Genomic DNA, 22,462 nt, shown 5'->3' with positions numbered 1-22,462 from the left:
CCTTTTCACCACATGTGTGTGGTCTACTCATAACCTTTCAAGCACTAGTTATTCTTGGCCGTGCATCTAAATTTCTTTCAGCCATCTTTCCTTTGGGCTCCATGCTGGTCCAAGACCAGAACGCTGAGACCCAAAAACCAGAGCACCCAGCAGCGCAGAAAGGGCCCGAATCCCCTCGGTCCAAGGCTTATCTAACTTTTCCAAGACCCCTCCCAGGAATGGGCGGGGTCTTGCAGGTAAGGTCACACCTAATATCTGGTTCCCAAGACCCCTCCCAGAAATGGGTGGGTCTTAGGTATCTACACCTAAATCCAGGGTCTCAGATAGGTACACCAACAATAGGGATCTAGTCCAGGACTCCCACATGCAAAGCACCAACTCACCTGCCTGCCACACTCTCTCCCTACCCCTGTCACTTTCCCTGACTGTGCCCATTCAACGTCCCTCTGATACACGGAGCTCTTCTGGCCTTCAGTGTTCGAGTAGCTCAGAATAACTCATGTGTTATGAGATTCTTCTCTCTCAGTTACTTTTTTCTCTAAAATCAGCCAAAGCCTGCATATTAACCCTGGTGGGCTTGAGAGCAGGGCTGGGGGTCTTTTTCTGCTGCAGCAACAAAGGGGATCCAACATCAGGCATCTGAGTATGGTGGGACACACGATTCCTGTGGAAGGGCGGGCAGAGGGGAGGTGATTTGTGTGATGGGAGATGACTGAGTACCTCAGCACCCAAAGGGAGAGGGGAAGGGAGGGGACTGTTCCGATTCTGGGAAGACACTGAGTAGGGAATGGAAGATGGCACTCCACATGTTTTTCCTCAGATGCATCTTTCTCCTGTTATGAAAGTGCTTTGGGGGCCAGAGAGATAGCGTGGTAGGTAGAGCCCTTGCTTTACACACAGTTACCAGGGTTCAATCTGTGACACCCCATAGGGTCCACCGATCACCACCAGGAGTTACATCTGTGCCCAGAATGAGGAGTAAGCTCTAAGCACTGCTGGTGTGGCCCCAACACAGAGTAAAACACCGAAAGAGGAAACTGTTTAATTGTGTGACCAGAGAGAGAGAAAATTAGTGAAATCTTTTGCCTTTATCACTGAGGGTCAGCCTGGAGCCCACACGGCCAGGTGTCCTGGTCATCCCCAGTACCAAGAACCTGAGTTTCCCTCATCTTCAGGCCTCATGTGAAACCTGCTCCATGGCTTTGTGTCCCCAAAGGGGGCCTCAGTTGTCTTGAGTGCTGCTTAGAAGCTTCTGATTGCTTCTCCCAAGACAACTGAACTTTCCTGTGTGTTTTCTCTGCATGGACGATCTGCCCTTTTCACCCAGTGCTCAGTGCGATGGGGGCACCCAGATCTGGGGAAAGTGGGTGATGGTGACTCTGTATCCTTTGGGTCTCAGAAGTGAACAATCCCATCTGGGGACAGTCTTGGGTTGGACCTCACAAGGGCTTTTCTGGTGAAATTGTTAGGAGGACGAAGTTGCAGGTACAGACGCAGCGATGGACTGTCTTTTCTCGCTGGTGCTCAGCCTGGCTCCTCATCTCCACCCAGGAGAGCCCTATGCTTGGCAGATATGGCCCATCCATTCTCAGGGCTGCTCCCACCTTTCTCTCCCTCCTGGGAAGTTCCTGGCCCCTGACACACCTGAAGTAAAATCTCAGGCACATAATGAAAATGTCTCAATTATGGGGCCAGAGGAATAGCACAGCAGGGAGGGTGTTTGCCTTTCCATCTTCAGCATACATAGGGTCCTCCGAGTCTGCTAGGAGTAATTTCTGAGCTCAGGGCCAGGAGTAACCAACCCCTGAGTGCTGCCAGATGTGCCTCCCCCATAATCCCCAAAATGTAATGAAAATGTTCCAGTTTCATTGGGCATTTCGGACAGTGGGTGGGACAGTGGGAGCCATGACAGGCCCATAATGGCCTCACATATGGGCTGGCTCTGTGCAGAACCTAAACTCGGACATTGCATCCGGGGGCTGGAAAGTAAGCATGGGAAATTGTGCGGGGGCTCAGGGTTTTCAGGGGTGCATGCCTAGGGACTTCTGATATGCATTTTCACTGTAAATTGCTGAAGCAAAGCCGCCTGTGGACTGACGCCTCAATTCTCTCAATTAATCTTGAGTCCCAAAGTCCCCTTGCAGAGGTACTCAGAGGCATTGTCACGGGCAGATAGAAGCAGCTTTATTTAAAATATAAGTCCAGGAACCGGAGAGATAGTGCAGGGGTTAAAGCGCTTACCTTGCATGTAGCTAACCTGGGTTCGATCCTCAGTATCCCATAGGGTACCCTGAGCCTTCTAGGTGTGATCTCTGAGTGCAGAGACAGGAGTGAGCCCTGCTGGGTATGGCCCCCCTCATAAAATCTGTGCAGAAATTCAAGCCCTCTGTGCCCACGGGGTGCCAGCACTGCCCTCTCTCTTCTCAGCGGATTTCGGTGACTATCACCAGTTCGATTCCCAGGACTTCCTCCGTGAATATGTGCTGTTCCCCATGGTAAGTGCCTGGACTCTTCCTGGCTGGTCTGGAAGTTGGTATGTTCCTGGGGGAGAGAGAAAGACTGGTCAGGCAACCCCCTGCCCACTTCAAGAGACGCCCTTGCCCTGTCTGCACGCTGCACTCCTGCCTAAGCTCAGCTGAGTAGCTGGCCTCACCCTGGGTTCCCAGTCCCCTGTTACTGACTGTTATTTTGCCCAGAGAGGCCCTGGCTGGGCTGGGTATCCCCTTGCCCATTTCCTGCTCTGCCTGGAGTCTGGACCAGAGTTCTGAGCCAGTTCTTTCTCCTCACTGGGGGTTGGGGGGAGAGGCTCTGCTGCAAGGCTGTTTGAAGGACTCTGGTCATGGGGACTACACTGAGCACTGTGCCTCTGAGCACCTTGTATTTGTGTTTTAGTAGCTCAGAGTAAAGACAAGAGTCTTCAAGAACAATTAGATCTGGGGCTGGAGTGGTAGCACAGTGGTAGGGCATTTGTCTTGCACGCAGCTGACCCCAGACTGATGCGGGTTTGACCCCCCAGCACCCCATATGGTCCCCAAGCCAGGAGCGATTTCTGAGCACAGAGCCAGGAGTAACTCCTGAGTGACACCAGGTGTCCCCCCCCCCCCAAAAAAAAAAGAACAATTAGATCCTTAGCAAAGCCAGTTGAGTTAGGTGGCTTCAGTCAGAGAATTCCCCCATTTTCTCCTGCTTTTCCTTGTTTGTGGGAGTGGCCAAAGCAATGAGCAAGGAGCCAGGACCCTGGCGTGGGTATAAAGGAGAAACACTGGCTGTGTCCAGGGCTTAGGCAGGAAGGGCAATAAACGAAAAGTTTGCAGAATCAGGAAGAAGCTCAGGGGGGCTCGAGGGCCGCGGAGTCTCCCTTGTGAACAGGCTGGTTCATAGCAGGGCAGGGAGGGTGGGGTGTCATTTGGGGCTCGAGATTGCCTGGCAGGCTGGCAGAGTGCAGGGAGTGGAGGGAAAGGCAGTCTAGGAGCCCAAGCAACCCCTCGGAATTCTTGTCAGAGTAGAGCCGGGTGTTCACAGGGGAATTTGAGGCAAAGTGATAGAGCCAGCCAGAGCCTGTGATCAGGGGCTGCCCCCTCTCCCCCATATATACTCTGCTCTACCCACAGGATCTGGCCCTGGATGAAGCTGTCCTGGAGGAGCTGACTCAGAAGGTCGCGAGAGAACACAAGGCCCACAGGTGATGCTTGGCCCCACCATGGATGCTTGTCCCTCCAGTCCCTGCTATGCTCTGGTGGGGAGACTGGATGTTGATTCCCTCGTCCTCCTTTCTCCCTCCTTCTTTTCTCCCCTCCCGTCCTTCCTCCCTCTCCTTCTCCTCCTCCCTTTTCCTTTCCCCCCTCCTCCCTGTTCCCTCTGTCCTCCCCTTCCCCTCGTTCCCCTCCCACTGCCCCTCTCCCTCCCAGTCCTCCCTGTGGGGTGTGGCCATCCAGCCTTCTCTGAGCCGCACCCCCCACTGCTCTCTGGTCAGTGGGATCCTGCCAGCGGAAGCAGAGCTGCTGTACATCCATGAGGTGGAGCGTCTGGACGGCTTCGGACAAGAAGTCTTCCCTGTGAAGGTGCCCGCTGTACCTGGGGCACCCCTTCTCTGGGGGGCTGGAGATCCGGGACACAGCCCCTCTCGAAGGGCTGGCTCGGGGTGTTTTTATGCCGGGACCACAGCGCTGGATGGCACACTCTGGCTCCAGCCTGCTCCCTTAAAGTTTCACAGTATCTGTTGAGTGGGAGTGCAATGTCCAGGGATGCTGTGGGGTTCCATGACTGGACACTAGGCCGGGTAAGCCTCACAGGATAGTTGAAGGGTCTGGGGTCCCTCGTTTCTCATGTCAAGGCTGCTCACAGCAAACGTGCATCCTGGTGAACCACAAGAATGGGGCAGAGAAGTCACAGGGATAGCTCCCTGTATAGTCCCTAATCTTGGCCAGGAGGGATCCCTGAGCACCAGAGTCAAACTAAACCAAACTAAACATACAGGAGGCTAAAATAATGCTGCAAGCACTGCCAAGAAGGAAACCCCACTTCCTGCTCTCAGGCCCGCACAGAAATTCCCAGAAGAGCTGAGGCTGGGTCAGGGCTGGGGTGAGGAGAGCTGTGGCCCGAGTGGGTATGGGAGTGCTATGGGGGGGATCTGGTCTGCTCATCCCCCCTTCCCTGCAGGACAATCAGGGGAGCAGTGCGCACTTGGGCGTCTTCTTCATGGGTGTCTTCTTGAGGAGCTGCGTGGGGAGGCAGGTGCTAGTGTACAGGTGAGGACCTCTGGGAGGGAAGAGGAAAGGGAGGAAGGAGGAGGAGGGTGGAGGAAGAGGGAGAGGGAGGGACCCTAGGGTGCTAACATGGGATGAGGGGCCATGGCAGAAAAGCCTTTTGTTTTGTTTTGTTTTGTTTTGGGGCCACATCCCATGAAGCTCAGGGGTTATCCTTAGCTCTACACTGAAAAATCATTCCTATAGGCTTGGGAAATTCTATGGAATCCTGGAATTGAACCCAGATTGGGTATGCAAGGCCAATGCCCTCCCTACTATACTGTTATTCCAGCCCGGAAGCATTTTCTTTCTCTTGATGGCTTGTAAGGGAGGTGGGGTTTCTGTTTTCACCATGTTGCTGTGGAAGTTGTGGAATCCTCATGGCTATCTCCATGGCCATGTCCCTCTGTTTCCACTATCTGCCTGTTGTCTGCCTGTGCTCACTCCAGAGAGCAACTGGTTAATTGGGGAGACAAGGCTGTCATGACCATATACCCCAGACCCTGCCTGGGTTTCAGGAGCCCCTGGGAACTGCTCTAGATGCTGGGGGCCTCAGATGACAGATCCTACATTTGGAAAGTGATCCTGGGTGAGATCACAGCAACCCAAGAGACATGGTGTTTGAGGACACATTTCCCACCTGCAGGTGCCAGCCGGTGGTGGCACATCTGTGGCCTCCCCCATGAGCTGGCACACATACACACCTCCTTCGAACCAGGTGGAGTGACATCGGCAACATCAGCCACAACAAATGCACCATCCTGGTGGAGCTGGAGCACAAGGAGGAGACTGCACAGTTCCACACTGTAAGCCCCTCTGTGACACTGAGGATGGACTCATCCAGCCTTTGTTTGGGGTGGGGTGGTCTCATTCAGGGCTCAGAATTTTTCAAGTCTATGGGAGGTGTTTGCTGCTCCAGCTTCACTCACTTTCAGTGGTGCTATTCCCATGGGCAGTGCCCAAAGGGGGGTGGTGGTCACTATTTTCTAGCCCTACTCAGAGCCCTCTGTCCCTCACCTATTGCTGCCTCTGTTCCTGTGTCTGGGATTTTGCAGCAATTTCTGTCTAGTCCTCAGTGGAACCAAGGCCCCCTCCCCAGGCTCTCTGGGAGTACATTGTCTGAGTGCTGCTCTATGCTGGGCCTAAAGCGGGGGAACTGGAGATGTGCCCCAAAGCCCTGCTGGACATCCCCGGCTCTATTTAGACATCTTCTTTTTTCATCTTCTTTTCCCAGGATGATATTGAAAATGCCAAGTATATCTCACGGCTGTTTGCTGCCAGGCACAAGTTTTACAAACAGAACAAGAATTGCACCGAGTAAGTTAATGTCTGGCCTCCTCCCCTGGACTCCCCCATACCAGGTGATGGGCACAATGAATCTGGGGCATCTCGGGTGTTACAGGCACTATTTGCTTCTACAGTAGGGGACTTGGGTGGCAGGAATTCTGTGTTGGTTAATAAGTTGGGGACTGGGCCAGTGATAGCACATTGAGGAAGTTGTTCACCTTTGCAACACAGCCAACCCGGGTTTGATCCCCGGCATCTTAAATGGTCTTGCCAGGAGTGATTCCTGAGTAAAGAACCAGGAGTAACTCCTCAGTGCCACCAGGTGTGGCCCCAAAACAAACAAACAAAAATAAGTTGGGGGTTGAATGATGCCTTTTCTGCTCCAGGAGGATAGCAGAGTGACCAGAGGGAGTGCTGTGTCCACCAAGACTGGGGGTCAGTGGTTCATTTCTCTGATGTCATTCAGGAGACTGAGCTTCCTGAAAAATTCTACCTTCATCTCCAGCCAACACTGGGGTCCCCAGGGTTGGGGGGAATCCAATGGAGTTTCATACCCTTGAGCCCCCAGGTTCAGTGCCTGGCCCTTCAGCAAATGTACCCAGATAGCCAACCCACATGCCCCACCAAATGAGTATCTCTGGGGGAGGTGCCTCACACCAGCCACCACTGACCCCATCACTCTGTGTCTCACAGGCCAACCAGCTCTCCGCCCCCCATCCGAAGGCAGCCAACCTGGAGCCGGTCCTCACTGGTATGTCCGGTTGAGACACAGCTGTCCCTCCCATCTGTATTCCTGCATGTGCACATCTTACCTGAGAGTTCTTTGAGGCCCTGAATCCTACTCTGTACTGTTTCTCATCATGGCATGTGGCCATGCCTTTGGTTACCAGCGAATACCACCAGTGGCTCACGGTGAATGAAAATCACAGCTCTGGCTTGAATTCAGTCAGCCACAGTGGCTTCTCCCATCCACATAGACAAAATCTGAATTGCCCCATGTGTATAGATCAGACTTACTGCACTGTCCTGGGAGATGGGACCAGGACTGACTGCTGCCACATCTGCCCTGGGCTGCTGTGGGAGGGTTACTCAAGGCAGTGCTGGGACTCACCTTTCAAGTTTCTTCTTTTAAGATAATAATAGCTTGGGGGCCCAGAGCAATAGTACAACAGGGAGGGTGTTTGTCTTGCGCATTACAGACCCGGGTTCAATCCCCTGTATCCTATATGGTCTTCCTAGCCTGCCAGGAGTGATTCCTTAGTGCAGAATCAGGAATAATTCCTGAGCACTACTGAGTGTGTTTCAAAAACCAAAAACAAAATAGTAGTTTAGGGTGGTTTTGTACAAAACGAGGCTGAGAGACAGTACAGTGGGTGTGGGGCTTGCCTTGGCTACTGACAACACTGACTCCATCCCTGGCATCACATATGGTCCCCTGACCCTCAACAGAGTGATCTCTAAGCAGAGTCAGGAGTCAGCGCAGAGTATTGCAGATGTGGACCTAAGAAATTGAGGACAGTATTTGAATAAGAGAGATGTGACCTTTCTCCTTTCCCAGTCTAATTTTTTGTGGGTTATTGGGCCATACCCCAGTCAGGGGGCTTGGCTGATGCTGTGGACAGACTGACAGATACTAACCATGGGCCTGAACACCTGTTTTTGTCCCTGTGACTGGCCCCTTTGCCTCTCCCTGCCTTGCTGTGTGTCCAGCACTTGGCACAGTGATGAGGGACCAGAGGGACAAAGCTGTGGTAGAGCGGGCAGATGGTGTGTGAGGCAGGTTGCCCAGTGCCCGCCTCTCTCTGTTTCAGCCACGACAGCAGCCTTACATCCTGCCCCCTGTGCATGCCCAGTATGGTGAGCACTGCCTAGAGAGTCACACCTCCCAAGGTAATGTGGAGCAGCATGGGACACTTTCTGGGGGTGGCAGGGAAGAGGTGGTCACAGTATGATGTCAAACCTCCCTGCTCTGCCGGACTCCTACCATGCCGGCCCCACACTCCTGCCCTGCTCAAGGACTCCAAGGGTCCAGTCCCTCTTGAGGACCCAAAGAGGCGAGCCGCTCTCTGCACACTCTCTGTCCTCAGTCCTGGGGTCCCTGCTGCCGCCTAGAGTTAACTTGGAAGCAGTGGGGTTGTGAATGACCCCAGAGGTGCAGACATGTGTGCAAGTGTGTGGGTGAGTGCATGTACGTGTACTTGTGCACATGTCTGCGTATCCATGTATGCATTGTGTACGTGAATCCATGTGAGTGTATGTGTGTGAGTGTACTCGTGTGTGTCTGAGTTAGGGTGTGCATGCCTGAGGGTATGTGTGCCTGAGTACTCATTTGCGCATGTGTGAGCGTACTTGTGTGCGTGCATGAGTAATTGTACGCATGTATGCATTTGTGAGCATCTGTGCATTTTGTGTGCACATTTGAATATCTGTTGTACGCCTGAGTATCTGCGTACATTGTGTTTGTGCGTGTGAATATCTGTGTGTGCATGTGAATATTCTTGTATGCATATTGGAGTAACCGTATGTGCACTTGTGTGTGCACATGAGTATTCATGCATGCATGCCCATGTGCATGTGAGTATCCAGGTGTGCACACCTGCATATCTGTGTATGCGCATGAGTCTCGATGTGTGCATATCTGAGTATCCACATGTGCTGCGCTATGTGCATGTGGGTATGCACGTATGCATGGGAGTATTCGTGCACAGATGCATCTGGGTATCCATGGATGCATGTATGTGTGTTTCCGAGTCGCCATGTGTGCATATCTGAGTATCCGTTTGCATGCATGCCTGAGTATTTATGTTTGTTCATGTTTGAGGATCCATGTGTGTGTCTGAGTATCTATGTGCATGCCTGAGTTATTGTGTATATGCAAGTTTGAGTATCTGTACATATGTGTGCACGCCTGAGTGTCTGAGTGGATCGTGTACATATCTGAGTATCTGGCTGTGTGTACGTACATGTCTGAGCGTCTGGGTGGACTTGCCTATATTTCTGAGTAACCACCTGTAAGTTGTGCATTTCTGAGTATCTTTGTGCATGTACATGCATATCCGAGTATCTTGTGCGTGTGCGTGCACGCTTGTGCTCCTCTGACCCCCGAGGGACACTCTTGTGGCTTGTGTTTCCTCGCAGATAGCATCTTTCCAGGGCATGAGGATGCGCTGTACTGCACCTCCCGCAACAGCCTAGACTTGAGCTACGTGAGCTGCCCAGTGGCCAATGGCAGCGTCTGCAGTGTCAACTCCCTCAGCTGCTCGCAGAGCTTTGCCCCAGCCTCACCTGTGTCCTCCAGCCTCAGCATCCCTGGCAGCGATCTCCTGGGCCCTGACTGTATCCCCAGCCACCGCCACAGTGCCATCATTGTGCCCTCTTACCGGCCCACCCCTGACTACGAGACTGTGATGCGGCAGATGAAGCGAGGTGCCCCGAGGCCTGATGGCCAGAGCCAGTCACTGCGCAACCTCAGCCTCATCCACACACATGCCTACAGTCGGCCCGAGGAGCTGGTGTATAGTCAGCCCGAGATGCGTGAGCGGGTCCCTTGCGCACTCCCCTATGGCCCGCCGGGGTTCTATGGGCACAGACGGGTAGGGCCAGGTGCCCCCGGCAACCCCCGGCATGTGGCCACAGTGCCCATCCAGCCAGGGACCAATGCCATCTCCCACACGGTGAGCACCCCGGAGCTGGCCAATGTGCAGGTGCAAGCACCCCCTGGCTACAACCCAGCGCAGGTGCTCCAGGGTTATCTCTTCCGGCCACCACCCCCATACCCACGGCCGCGGCCTGCTACCAGCACCCCAGACCTGGCCAGCCACCGCCACCAGCGCTACGTCAGTGGGAGCATCCCAGACCTGGTGACGCGCAAAGTGCAGCTGTCGGTGAAAACATTCCAGGAGGACAGCTGCCCAGTGGTGCACCAGTCGCTCCAGGAGGTGAGCGCGCCCTTGTCAGCTGCCAAGCGCCACAGCCTGGAGGTGATGAGCACCATGGTGCGGGGCATGGAGGCCATGGCCCTTAAGTCTGTGCATCTGCCCCTGGCACGGCGCAGCAACACACTTCGGGAGCACATGCCAACTGAAGATGGGCCCCCAGCACCCCGCTTCCACCACCAGAAGACTCTCTCCAGTGCCACCATGCTGATTCACAGCAGCGAGGATGAGGACGATGAGGAGGAGCAGGCTGGAGGTGTACCCGCTGCCACAGCACATCTGGCTGCCCTCCGCGAGAAGATGGACTACAGCGCCCAGCTGCAGGCTGCCCTGGCCCGCATCCCTAACAAGCCACCACCTGAGTACCCAGGGCCCCGGAAGAGTGTGAGCAATGGGGCGCTGCGGCTGGACCCAGCATGCCCCCCGCCGGCTACCACTCGCCCGCGGGTGCTTCGGTCCGGACCCCCTAAGGCTGACCTGCCGGCTGTGGGCAGTGGGCCTGCTCTGGGCCCATCTATCTCGGAGCCAGACTTGAGCAGTGTGAAGGAGCGAGTGAAGAAGGATCTGGTCAAGGAGCGGCCGGTGTCTGAGATGTTCTCACTGGAGGACAGCATCATCGAGAGGGAGATGATGATCAGGGTGAGTGGAGCAGCTGGAAAGGGCCATGCCTGTCCAGGATGGGGGACTTCAGTCCCTGTCTAAAGCCCTCGGGTCTTGGCTCTGTCTTAGCCACCTCACTCAGTCTGTGGCCTCAGGGTAGCTGAGCTCCAGGCTCACCAGTATCTGTCATCCTCAAAGCCCAGCTCTCTCCAGATGCTTGGGTTTTCTGTTGCTCTTGCTTGGGATTTTGGGTTTTGGTCTATTTGTTAGATGAAAGTTTATCTGTCCCAATGAGATAAGAGCTAAGTCTCTTTCCTTTCCTTTCTCTCTTCCTCTCTTCCTCCCTCCTTGCCTTATTCTCTCCCTCTTCCTTTCCCTCTATCCTTCCCTTCCTCTTTCTCCCTCTCACTTCCTCTCCTCTCCTCCCTCCCTTCTGTCCTTTCTCCCTTCTTTCTCTTCCTTTCCCTCCTCCTTTATCCTCACTCCTCTTTCCACCTCCCTTCCATTCTCCCGTCCTTCCTTGGATGACCAAGAGTCTGGATGGAGACTTTGCTGGGCCTAAATTCACTTGTTCAGGACACTCCTCTCTCCCTTGTATCCATCTCCCTCCAACCTCCCCCCCTAAACTCTCTAGCCTGGTGTTGGTTATAAACCCTGTAGCCAGAGCATTTATAGGTGCCTTGGGTTTACTCAGGCGCTCATGATGTACCCAGTCACAAGAGTACAGCACCAGGGGAATGGGGCTTCAGGGCAGGAGTGCAGCGGGGTGGCTGCCTGCTGCTTCCTCTGACAGCATGTGCTCCTCTGGCTGTGGTCTCGCCTTCGGGAGACATATATGGAACAGAGCCCCCAGGCAGTTCCCACATGAGAACCTGCCTTTTCTTGCCTCCCAGAACCTCGAGAAGCAGAAGTTGGCAGGCCTGGAGGTGCAGAAGCGGCCACTGATGCTGACGACACTCAACGGGCTCTCAGTGGGCCGGGTCCCAGGCCGCGAGGACTGCCGGGGCCGAGGGTCCCGGGTGCCTATGGACGAGAGGGTGAGCACCAGCTGCCCAGTGCCTCCTTTGTGCCATGCCTCACTGCTCCACCATCACCCCTGCATTGTGTCTGAGGTCTTGCCTGAGGATTAAGCAGGATGATCTAACCTTGGGGTGCCCCTGTGTTTGGAGGGAGCCCTTTCCCCAGCTGCTGGGCATGCTCCCGTAGGGGTCTCAGACATATTCTAAGGAGACCATAGGGGTGAAATGCCATCAGATTTGGCATGAGACATAGGGAGGAGATACAGGACAGAGGAGAAATGAGTCACTTCATAGTGATCCCCAAAAGCTGAGGGCCACATTGGAGAATGCCATGAAAATCAGGATCTGATCTGAAAGGCAATATGAGGGCACCCCACCCTGCCTACTTGGGGTGTGGATCTTTTCTTTCTGAAGAAAAGGGGGCACTTTGGATTTCTGCCTAGAGGACAAGGGATGAGTCCACCCACCAGGCAGACCTCAGTGTGGTGAGGGTGAGGTACCTGTGGGCACAAACAGTAGCTGGGCAGAGACTTTGGAGCTTCTGGCCTGGAGATGGCAGTATTAGGATTCGAGACTTTCTGTTTGATTGATCGTTATTGGGAGATAGAAATGGGAAAAGGAGGAAGTTTGGAGCTGTGGCTCTGTGTAACAACTTAGGTCCATCAGAGAGGGCTCTGGGATAGTGGGTGCCCATATTAGGATCTGAGCATCCTAGGCTATGAATCCCCACACCTGACTGGCTCTGACCATCCATGTCAGACCAGACTCAAACTGCATCTCCTATGACATACAGACTGGAGCCTGGGTCCATGGCCTGGTCATTACCATAGACCCTGGCTTATGGGCACTGAAAGCTCGTGTCTGTTGCAGTTTCGAAGCCTCAAGCAGAGGTTGGAGGATGGGCTGGTGTTCGCAGAATACGAGCAGATTCCCAAGAAGAAGGCGGATGGGGACTTCAGCACTGCCACGATGCCCGAGAACACAGAGCGCAGCCGGACCCGAGAGGTGCTTCCCTACGAGGAGAACCGTGTGACTCTGGCGCCCACCAAGGAGAACAGCTCGGGCTACATCAACGCCTCTCACATCAGGGTGAGGGCAGCCTGGGGGGCACTTGGGAGCCCGACGTGGGCTGGAAAGGGAGTCTGGAAGAAGAAAAGCTTTGGCTGCTCCCAGACCTCAAGATCCCAGGATAAAGGCCAGCTGGTCCTCGCTGGCTTGGAACTACAGGAAACACAGACCTGACTAACATGGGAATGCCCACTCAAGTGTCAGTGAGGTGGTGACCTGTGCTCCCAGGAAGCCATCTGGCAGGGGAGTTCCAGTTCTGTGGTCTCAGTTCCACGGGCAACACCCATGGATCAGGTGTGTCCTCTGATGCACTAAGCCCAGAGTGCTGAGAATGTTTCCAGTTCTGTGACCTCCTGTTCCCATGTTTCAGTGCCAAGGGGGCAGCTTAGCTCAGCATTGCCAGTTAGTGCAGTTCCTGGGATGGCGTGATCTAGAGTGTGGGTCTCTCTAAGCCGTTTCTTTTTCTCTCTGCCCCTGATTAATGCGCCATCTTGGTTTAGAACATCGCAGTTTGTTCTGACCTTTGCAAGGAGAAATTGTTCTTGTCCTAAGGTTAAAGCAGTTCACACAAGAAAGTTGGTTCTTTTAGGCTTTCAATTGTTGGAGGGGTTGGTGGGGGGAGAGTTTGGGACACACGTGGTATTGCTCAGGAGTGACCCCTTGTGGGGATTATATGTGGTGGCAGGATTTGAATTTTACTCAGCAGCTTGCATCATCTCCCCTGTTCCCATCTCTCCTGTCTTTGGGGGTTTGTTTTGGGCCATACCTAATGGTGCGTGGGGGTCTCTCTAGGCAGTGCTTAGACTGTGGACTCAGGGATAGAATCTAGGTGCTTCCCCATGTAAAACAAAAATTCCTCCAGCCTGTTGAACTAGTTTTCCAGCCCAGCCTAGACAAGTTCTTAAACAATTCCAGGTCAGTCACGACCAATAGCTTTGGAAACCAGTCACTGTAGTCCATTGGGATGGCAGTCCTGGCTGGCTCTCTGAGGCTGGGCACAGAGAGTAGGGAAAGGACAGGCTGATGTTCTCATACTTGACCACAGAGAAAACTTGGCCTAGCTCTTCTGCTAGGAACTAAAAGAGGACAAACACAAACTGCCTCACCAGGGAAATTTTCTCAAGGCTGGCAAGGGCGGCCTTGTGCAGCTGGGGAGGTGGAGCCAGCTTAGCTCAGATCACAGGTGCTAGCAGAAGGCACAATTCACACAGTTGCTCCTTGTAGAAGTGTCTGAATCTTGGTGGCCCCTTGATGACAGCTGCATCTTTGGGCACTATTGGCTCTGCCATTCTCCATCTGCTCTTGGCTCTGGCTGTCAGCGGACACCGGCAACATTAGCAGAAATGGCCCCTCCTATCCGATTTATGTCTCCCTGTCCTGCATTTCATCCCATGGCTTCGAGTTAAACACAGGCACATTTAATAGGCCCAGGAGCTTGCAAGGACTTGTCCTGAGCTGGTGAGCAGAGCATTGGGGTGCCTCTTGCCAGCCTTCCCTCTCTGGACTTCCCAACAGCGAGAAGTTGTGCTCTGGTGGCGAGACTGATATGCTGCAGAGGCGGAGCAGCATCCGCAATGTGGCCTCATGCGTGTGTGTTGACTGCCGGCTTTTTAGCACAGCTTTTAATGCCCTCTATCTTCACTCATAGACTGCGGGGTATGATTCCTGTAAGGCCCTGCCAGGGCGGCTGGTGTTTGAAACCAGCCTGCAAATAGCCCATCCCTTTGCCAACCAGCAAATGGGTGGACGCGCACTCCCATGGGTCCTTGAAAAATGGATTCTTCTTGCCAGTTGACAGAAATCGTCCTTGGGTTATGAGCCCACTGCTGATGCTGTTTTTGTTCTAATGGAGTCAGTATATGGTTTTGTAAAATAAACAAGGGGGGAAACTTGGAAACGGCTATTGTCTTTGTGCTGTGGCCCCATGGGTCTGTCTGCATTTGGGCAGAGAAATGTCCTCCCGAAAGATGCCCATGAGGTGCTGGTGCCTCAGGACCTGGGCCCTGGACCCATAAACAGCCACTGGGCTGCCTTGTGCTTCTACTGCAGGCCTGGCTGCCCCACGCTACCTCCAGCTGTGTGCAGGATGTGCTTTGCTGTCTAGACGCATCTTTCTCAGCTGGACTGAGCACTGGGACGCTGAGGGAGATGCTATTCACCCCACAGCAGACAAAACCACAGCTGGGGTTCCCACTGGGCCCCCTATTTCTCCCATTACAGCCCCAACACACGGACGGGGCAGTAGAAAGTCAGTTTTGAGCTTTCAATCCCATTTTTTTTAAAGTGGGATGGTGCCTAGAAAGTGCTCAGGGGGGTCATTCCTGGAGGAGGCTAGGCTGCCTCCTCCCCACCCACCCCATCTGCCTTTGGTGGTCATGATGTCACATGGGATGGGAAGCCAGGAACTGAGAGCATGTGGGGAGGGGGGGCTCTGGCAAGGTCTCTGGTTACTTGGAAGGAGATGCACCCTGGTGACCTTTGGGGGGACAGGATACATTACCACATTTCCCCTCGCACCTGGAAGCTGGTGCTTGGTGGGTCTCAGTGCAGCTGACAGCAGAGGCTGGAACCTTCTGGAACAGATGTGGCTGTGAGCATTCTTGTGTTGCCCTTTGTGGGGGGGGGGGTGGTCAGGAGTGTCTCAGTGGCTCTGCATACCAGGGGACCACTTCTGCACATGTTCCAATGCCACAGACAAGGCTGCATTTCATAGGCCCATGGTGGGTCGGGGAGGGTCGATTATGGCATGAAACCACTGGACCCAGGAAACTCTGCTAAGGTTCTCCTGTGGCAGCACATGGCTCCCAAGGATGGCTGCACCTAGGGTGCCCTCATGGCCTGGCTTCTTTTCCAGGTGGTGGCAGGCGGTGTGGAGTGGCACTACATAGCCACGCAGGGGCCACTGCCACATACGTGCCACGAGTTCTGGCAGATGGTGTGGGAACAGGGCGCCAACGTGATCGCCATGGTGACAGCAGAGGAGGTAGGGCTGTGAAGCCTAATGGGCATCGGGGGCAGGGCTGGGCACCCCAGGAGTCCCTCTGCTCCCCACCTTCCCATTCATCCCGGGTCCTCTCCAGAGAGACTTTGTCACCTCCATCTGTGCCTGCCTGGACACATTTTCCCTATAAGCATGAGAAAGACAAACACGTCCTGGTCTAGAAACATCCATACAGCCCTCATGACCACCATATTTCTGCCACTGTCTGGACCCAGGGCTCTGGGGCACAGACCTACTTCTCCCATCCAGCCACAGTGCCCACAGTGTCAGGCCTATCAGCTGCTGGGGGTGTTCCATGGTATAGCTCCCACTCTCCCATTCTCCCTCAAAGCTGCAGCTCCATGTGAATCTTTTCGGAGCTCAGGGCCTCAGACTGACAGTGGATGGGCTGCTCCAGGCTCCTGAGTCTGAGCCTCGGAGGCTGTTTGTGGCTTTGTACAGGCTCAGGTCAGTGGACAGATGGATAGACACCAAAGCAGACCCCTGACTGCGCATTCTCTTCCCTTCCCTCCCTTCTTCCCCTTTCCTTCTCTCCCTCTCTTCCTTTCTTTTTTGGCTTTTGTGTATGATCCAGGAGGGCGGACGCACCAAGAGCCATCGGTACTGGCCCAAACTGGGCTCCAAGCACAGCGCAGCCACCTACGGCAAATTCAAGGTGACCACCAAGTTCCGCACAGATTCTGGTTGCTATGCAACCACAGGCTTGAAAGTCAAGCACCTTCTGTCTGGCCAGGAAAGGACAGTGTGGCATTTGCAATACACCGACTGGCCAGATCACGGCTGCCCTGAGGATGTCCAAGGATTTCTGGGTGAGTCTCCCATACCTCCCTGGCTGGGAAAGGTCAGTGCCCTGCTGTGGCTGGGAGAGGGGCACAGAGGACATTTTCTCTCAGTTAGCAAAAATAGGAGCTCCGTGGAGATGAGCAGGGCGGGAGGGGAGCACAGTTTGTGACATGATAGTAAATTCCAGAGATGAAGGCCAGGAGGACTGGTCCATGGTGAGAAGCTGCCACAGAGAGCCGTGAGTGCAGTTAGGGTAGAGTCGGGCCACTATGACAATGAGAGTTGGAAATGATCACTCTGGACAAGGACTGGGTACTGAAAGGAGGTAAAGTGATAAGCATGATACCCCTTCAGTAATAATACTGCAAACCAGTGTTTAAAAGGAAAAAAAGGAAGAGAGGGAAGAATAAAATGGAGAGAGAGAGAGAGAAAGAGAGAGAGAGAGAGAGAGAGAGAGAGAAAGAGAGAGAGAGAGAGAACAGTCTCCAATTTCCTGCCCTGAGCACAGGCCCCTTGAAAGTGGGTGAGGGAGGTCCTAACTAGGGTCCAGAGTCAAATTCAAGAGCCAGTAAGGAGGTGTGATGGCTATCAAGACGTCATGGTCATAAGGACACAGAGTCTTGTCTCCCCATCAAGTGGCCTTTTCCTTCCCTTGGCTAACTCTGGGCCCCTTTCTCTGGAGAGAAAAATTCGGGTATCTGATGATTGGTAGCAGAGCTGATGAAAGAGAGATTATTTGAATCAAGCCTTTGTTGTGAAGATCCCTTTGATGGAAAACCAGTGAACATTCCTGAAAAGTCTCGAGTAGAAACGGACTCCTGGGCATTTATAAGAAGCTCAAAACAGGCTTTCTCTGAACTCAGGGCTGGACACAGCAAGGTCTTCAAGCTGGATGTCTGGATGGGGTGTCTGAGCAGAGTATCCATCCAGATGAGTTTGGAGACACCAAACCAAGCTTTCCTGAGTTCTGACTGACATGCAGGAGCCGGCAGATGAGTTACATTCTAACAGCTCACGGGCCCATTTCAATGCACTTTTTCAGCCGTTTTCTAAAACCTACTTGCAAAGTGAGCTGACAGGCTTTTTTTGCTCCTCTTATTTTATTTTTTTTTATGTATTTTGGGATATCCAGCAGTGCTCAGAACTTCCTCATGGCTCTGTGCTCAGGAGTCATGCCTGGAGGGGGCTCCTGGGAGCATTGAGGGATGCCAGGAATTGAACCTGGGTCTGCACCCTCCTCTCTGTGCCATTGCTCCTGTTATTTGACCACACTGATGCTGACACTGGGTTTGTGGTAGTGAAACCACATCCGAGTGGGAGCTGTGTGGAGCACTCACCCCGCATCCCCCTATCACTGACTTAAGCTCTTTGTTGGCTGTGAACATGATCTTGGCTCCAAGGGAGAAGTTATATTTACTAACACATGCATAGCCCAGGGACAATACTGCTGAGTGGCCTTGGTGTCTATGGTGGTCTGTCAGGTGGTCTGTACCAGTTTCCCTCAGGCCCTCCTGTGTCTCCTGACCAAGGCAAGATCTCAGCTTCCCCACTTACGGTTCCTTACAGAGCAAGAGGTCTGCATGGCAGCATGCATCCTTCTGCCCCTACAGTCGGTCTCATCCATATCCCCACACACATGCTGTGTGTCCCAGCCCACCTGCCCCATTTCCCCTTCCAGTCCAGGTGCCCCTTTCAGAGAATTCCCAGCCAGCAGATGCCAAACCTCAAAGAAGACTTTCTCGAGAGTGCTCCATCCTTCTGAATATCTGTCTCCTTCCCCTCTGGTTTCAGTACCAGAAGAGAAAACATAAAAGCTCTGCTATTATTTTTTTTCTATGTGCCTGATTAGAGCCAGGTGTGGCCCTGCTGGACTAGGCAGACGCTGGCCAGGATGGGGCAGTTGGTGTGAAACATTAACCTCCACACACGTGTCTGCGCTATTTCATGCTCACACCACCATGGGGAATCCACTCCTCACCCCAAAAAAAAGTCTGCTTTACAATCTCCAATTTTGTTGGCATGGGCTAGGTGGACAGGGGAAGAAGGGTGGGCAGATGGATGCAGAGGTGGCAGGGATGGCCGGTGTTTGAAGGAGATGGAGACGGTGTTTGTGCCTCAGCCCACTCACGGTAGGAGTCACCCTGAGCCATGTCAAGGATCATCTGCTCGGGGAACTTGGGGATTCACAGAGCATAGCCCGGAATTGGATTGTTCAGACAGACCCAGCGCAATTCCTCCACGTCTGCTTGTGCCTGGGTCTGGCCCCACCTTGTGAGTCAGGAATGCTGCTGCTTTTACCAGAGTCTCAGCCCAGAAAAGTGAGGTGGCAGCAACTCCGTGACAAGACCCCACTGTCTTTCAGCATACTTGGAGGAGATCCAGTCTGTTCGTCGACACACCAACTGCATGCTGGAGAACCCCAAGGCCTGCCCACCCCCCGTCGTGGTCCACTGCAGCGCTGGCGTGGGCAGGACCGGCGTGACCATTCTCTCTGAGCTGATGATCTACTGCCTGGAGCACAATGAGGTGAGTCTCCCATGTGGCCCACTGCCTACACCCCTCAGGGGTGGCACCCCAGAACATGGGGGCAAAGGGTGGGGTAGCTTGGGGACCCTCTGGTTTCAACAGTGCCTTGAAGAGAGACAAGTTTCTTGGGGAATCCCTATGGGCAGTGAACTCTGTTGTTTAGAGGGTACCCCCTGACTTTCCACAACCACCTACCTTCCTGCTCCTCTAGTATTATGCTATGTCCCACCATGGATGCAACTTTTATCTGTGTCTTCATAGAATGTCCTGGGGTCCCCAGTGGGCATCTCTGACCTTGGTTGAGAAATGGTTTAGACTAGTGGCTTCTAACTTCTCAGCTACAGATGGGTGAGAATAGAAACATTTTTAGGGGGCCCAGAGAGATAGCACAGCAGTGTTTGCCTTGCAAGCAGCCGATCCAGGACCTAAGGTGGTTGGTTCAAATCCCGATGTCCCATATGGTCCCCCTTGCCTGCCAGGAGCTATTTCTGAGCAGATAGCCAGGAGTAACCCCTGAGCACTGCCGGATGTGGCCCAAAAACCAAAACAAAACAAAACAAAAAAGTAACATTTTTAGGGACAGCTGGGATTGAAATAGAGACCATTGCTTCTCCAAGAATATTTCTCAGCATTTATGTGCCAGGAACTAGAGTGGCACAGGGTGTGGTTGTGGCTCTCCCACACTGTCCCCAGCACAAGGGCCATCAGGTGTAGATACACCCAGTACTTCTGCGGAATCTTAGAGGAAAGCACAGTTATCCTGAAAATGGTTTCCTGCAGCGGAGATGCTCTGCATGTGGGAGCCCTAAGTTTGGCCAACATCACCTCGTCCCCGGAGTGAGCACTGAGCACAGAGTTAGGAATAGCATATGGGAGAACATGAGATGGGCCTTTGTGTCTGCCAATTTTGTTGCTCTGTTGGGGCTGGAGTGATAGCACAGTGAAGAGGGCATTTGCCTTGCACATAGCCAACCTGGGTTCGATCCCTGGCAACCCAAAGGGTCCCCCAAGCACTGTCAGGAATGATTCCTGAGTGATCCCTGAGGATTGCTGGGTGTGATCCAAAAACAAACAAAATAAAGTCTGTGGCCATGTGTGCTTTGGACGTGGCTGGACCTTCCCGCCTTCTCTGCAAGAACCGACCCTGTGGGTTGGTCACAGCCATTCTGTTCCTCTTTCCTGGTGCAGAGAACCATCACTTGACTGTGACTATTAGGGGGTCATGGAACCAAGCCTGAGATTAGAGAAACCAAAGTCAGAGGATGGCACATTCTGGTTTGGGAACCACATTCTTCAGTGTTTGAGGTTACTGCTGGCAGTGCTCAGAGGACTGTGCTGTGCCCTGGCTCAACCCCCTAGTCTCCTCTTCGTAGTGCAGCCCCTCTAGCTCCCCCTCCCTACTGATGTCCCGGCCCTTTTCACAGCAGGTGGAGGTGCCAGCCATGCTGAGTGTGCTCCGGGAGCAGCGTGTGTCCATGGTACAGACCATCATCCAGTACAGGTTCGTCTACCAGGTCCTCATTCAATTCTTACACAACTCCAGGCTCATTTAGCACCCCGACTCGGGGCAGGACCCCCTGACAACGTCTGCCCCCCCCTCAGGGGTACAGACAGCCCAGCCAGCAGCCCAGGCTCCTCACCAGCACCCTGGATTATTTTATACGATAATTTATTTTGTCCCCGTGGAAGAATGTTGTGAATGATTGTATATCACTGCCTCCAAAATATATTCTGTTGCCTCAGAAGCATGTGTCATTGGCAGGGAGATGCCTGGTGGGTCTTGGGGGTGGAGGGGGGCAGAAAGAGGAGGGGCCTGAGGGCATCACCAGAACTGAGCACCCCCCCACACACACACCTTGTTACTCTGGGCTTGTTACTGTTACATCAGAGATGGCTGGAAATGGGGTGTCCATTCCATCCATCCCAGCTTCTGGGAGGGAATGAGCTAGGCCTCATTCTCGAGGGACTAAGCCCTCAGGGGCACAGAGAGCGGGGAGACAGTTTCAATCCTTCTCCCTCTTCCCACTAACCCTAGACAGAGCAAGAGCAGAGGCTCTGAGGAGCACTCATCTGCTCCAAGGGAGCATTTCTGAGGGAGCATTTGTGTATTTTGAGAGAGCATTAGGCTGCTTGAAGGACACCTATCAGGGAGCACTCAGCTGCTCAAAGTAAGGGAGTATCTTTAAGAGAACACCCAGCTGCTCTGCATGGCCTATTTCCCCTTCTTAGCTGTGGCCCCAACAAGTGGCATTCCCCAAGGCTTGGCCCAGCCCTCTGACATCTAGGGCCCTGTCTGATGTGGATAGACCAGAGTGAAGGGAGCAGAGGCTGGAAGCTGGCGGGGGGTGGGGGACAAGAGGCCATGCAAATTCTATGGCCACTACAAATGTCAGAAAGGTCATAAAAGAGCAAATAATGAGGAGGCATGCCCCCCAACCACCACCACATCGAGCTCAGGAGCAGGAAATTCAGTCAGGCCAGGCCCTGATGTGGGTGAGCAGTGTTGACTCTGCCTTTCTTACCCCTGCCCTGCTATGTGAGCACATCCCTTGGTTTGTGGACATTCAGCTTTGGGGTAACTGTTCCATGTCCACCCAGGAGCTGCCCCTGCCAGTCCTTGCCGCCTGACCCTTCTGTGAGCGGAGATTGGATCCCGCTCTCCAAGGGCTGCTCGAAGGGAATTTAGAAGTTTATCTTGAGCACTTCCCATGCCACCGCGGGTCCTACTACTGTCACCTGCACCCCCAAACCCAGAACCCAGTACACACAACAGCCTAACTCCACCAGAGCCTCATGTCACAGCATGATGCACGTTCTGTTTCTGTCCCATCCCTGTGACCCTACTGCTGGACAGTGGGAGGTCCCACATTGTGCCCCAAGCTGAGCTGACTGGGCCTCTTCTTCAGGTGTGTTCTGAGGGCTTCCCTGCCCTGTCCCAGAAAATAGGGACTCTCATTTCCCTCACACGCCTCTGCAGGTCTTGTTCAAGCCAGCAGAGGGTGGCAGTACCTCCTTGGCGGAACATAGCCAGGACATGGTGCAGGCAGGAAGGGTTCATTGCTCCCAATTCTGCTGTGCTGCAGTGCAGTTTCTTGCCACACAGAACATAGGGGAGATTGGTCACCCCACAGTTCCAAATATCCTGAATGTCCTGCCAGTGCTGCAGTGTTGAGGGGGATGGTTTTCCCAGCAAAGGCGTGGACAGGGCACCTTTTGCTCTGGGCCCCTCTGGATCCAGCCAGCTGATCCCCAGTTCCATAACCATGGCTACTTTTGAGGTTTCCAGCAACATCTGTGTAACCACTGTTCGGGGACACTGCCCACGTGGAAATTCAGTCAGAGTAAACCCTGAAGCTGAGTGCATGGAACAAGCTACCTGGGGGGTTTGGGAATGATGTCCTGGGCTGGGTCTCCTCTGAAGCTCTGGACAGGCAGTGCTGAGGCATTTGAGATTTGCAGATGAAGGAGAAGCAGAAGAAATGGAGATGCTGTCTCCAC

The 22,462-nt window shown here is 53.7% G+C and overlaps 2 protein-coding genes across 2 annotated transcripts in view; one reads left to right on the top strand and one right to left on the bottom strand.

The window, feature by feature from the left end:
* The window catches only part of PTPN14 (protein tyrosine phosphatase non-receptor type 14), a 46,020-nt gene extending 25,311 nt beyond the window's left edge, over positions 1-20,709 (top strand). The window contains exons 5-19 of the mRNA XM_049769544.1: positions 2,428-2,495; positions 3,612-3,682; positions 3,974-4,061; positions 4,660-4,748; positions 5,464-5,551; positions 5,980-6,062; positions 6,726-6,783; positions 7,844-7,922; positions 9,171-10,606; positions 11,461-11,604; positions 12,457-12,675; positions 15,509-15,637; positions 16,230-16,464; positions 18,801-18,964; positions 20,389-20,709. Coding sequence (XP_049625501.1) covers positions 2,428-2,495; positions 3,612-3,682; positions 3,974-4,061; positions 4,660-4,748; positions 5,464-5,551; positions 5,980-6,062; positions 6,726-6,783; positions 7,844-7,922; positions 9,171-10,606; positions 11,461-11,604; positions 12,457-12,675; positions 15,509-15,637; positions 16,230-16,464; positions 18,801-18,964; positions 20,389-20,517 — 3,080 coding nt within the window. The 3' untranslated portion in view covers positions 20,518-20,709. The remainder of the gene's footprint in view (positions 1-2,427; positions 2,496-3,611; positions 3,683-3,973; positions 4,062-4,659; positions 4,749-5,463; positions 5,552-5,979; positions 6,063-6,725; positions 6,784-7,843; positions 7,923-9,170; positions 10,607-11,460; positions 11,605-12,456; positions 12,676-15,508; positions 15,638-16,229; positions 16,465-18,800; positions 18,965-20,388) is intronic.
* Positions 1-22,462, bottom strand: part of PROX1 (prospero homeobox 1) — a 612,185-nt gene that overhangs the window by 402,721 nt on the left and 187,002 nt on the right. The gene's annotated exons all lie outside the window — the stretch shown is intronic.

Source organism: Suncus etruscus, chromosome 3 (assembly GCF_024139225.1).
Source record: "Suncus etruscus isolate mSunEtr1 chromosome 3, mSunEtr1.pri.cur, whole genome shotgun sequence".
Classification (NCBI taxonomy): domain Eukaryota; kingdom Metazoa; phylum Chordata; class Mammalia; order Eulipotyphla; family Soricidae; genus Suncus; species Suncus etruscus.
The sequence above is the reverse complement of the archived record's forward strand: the minus strand, read 5'-3'. Positions and strand labels throughout refer to the sequence as shown.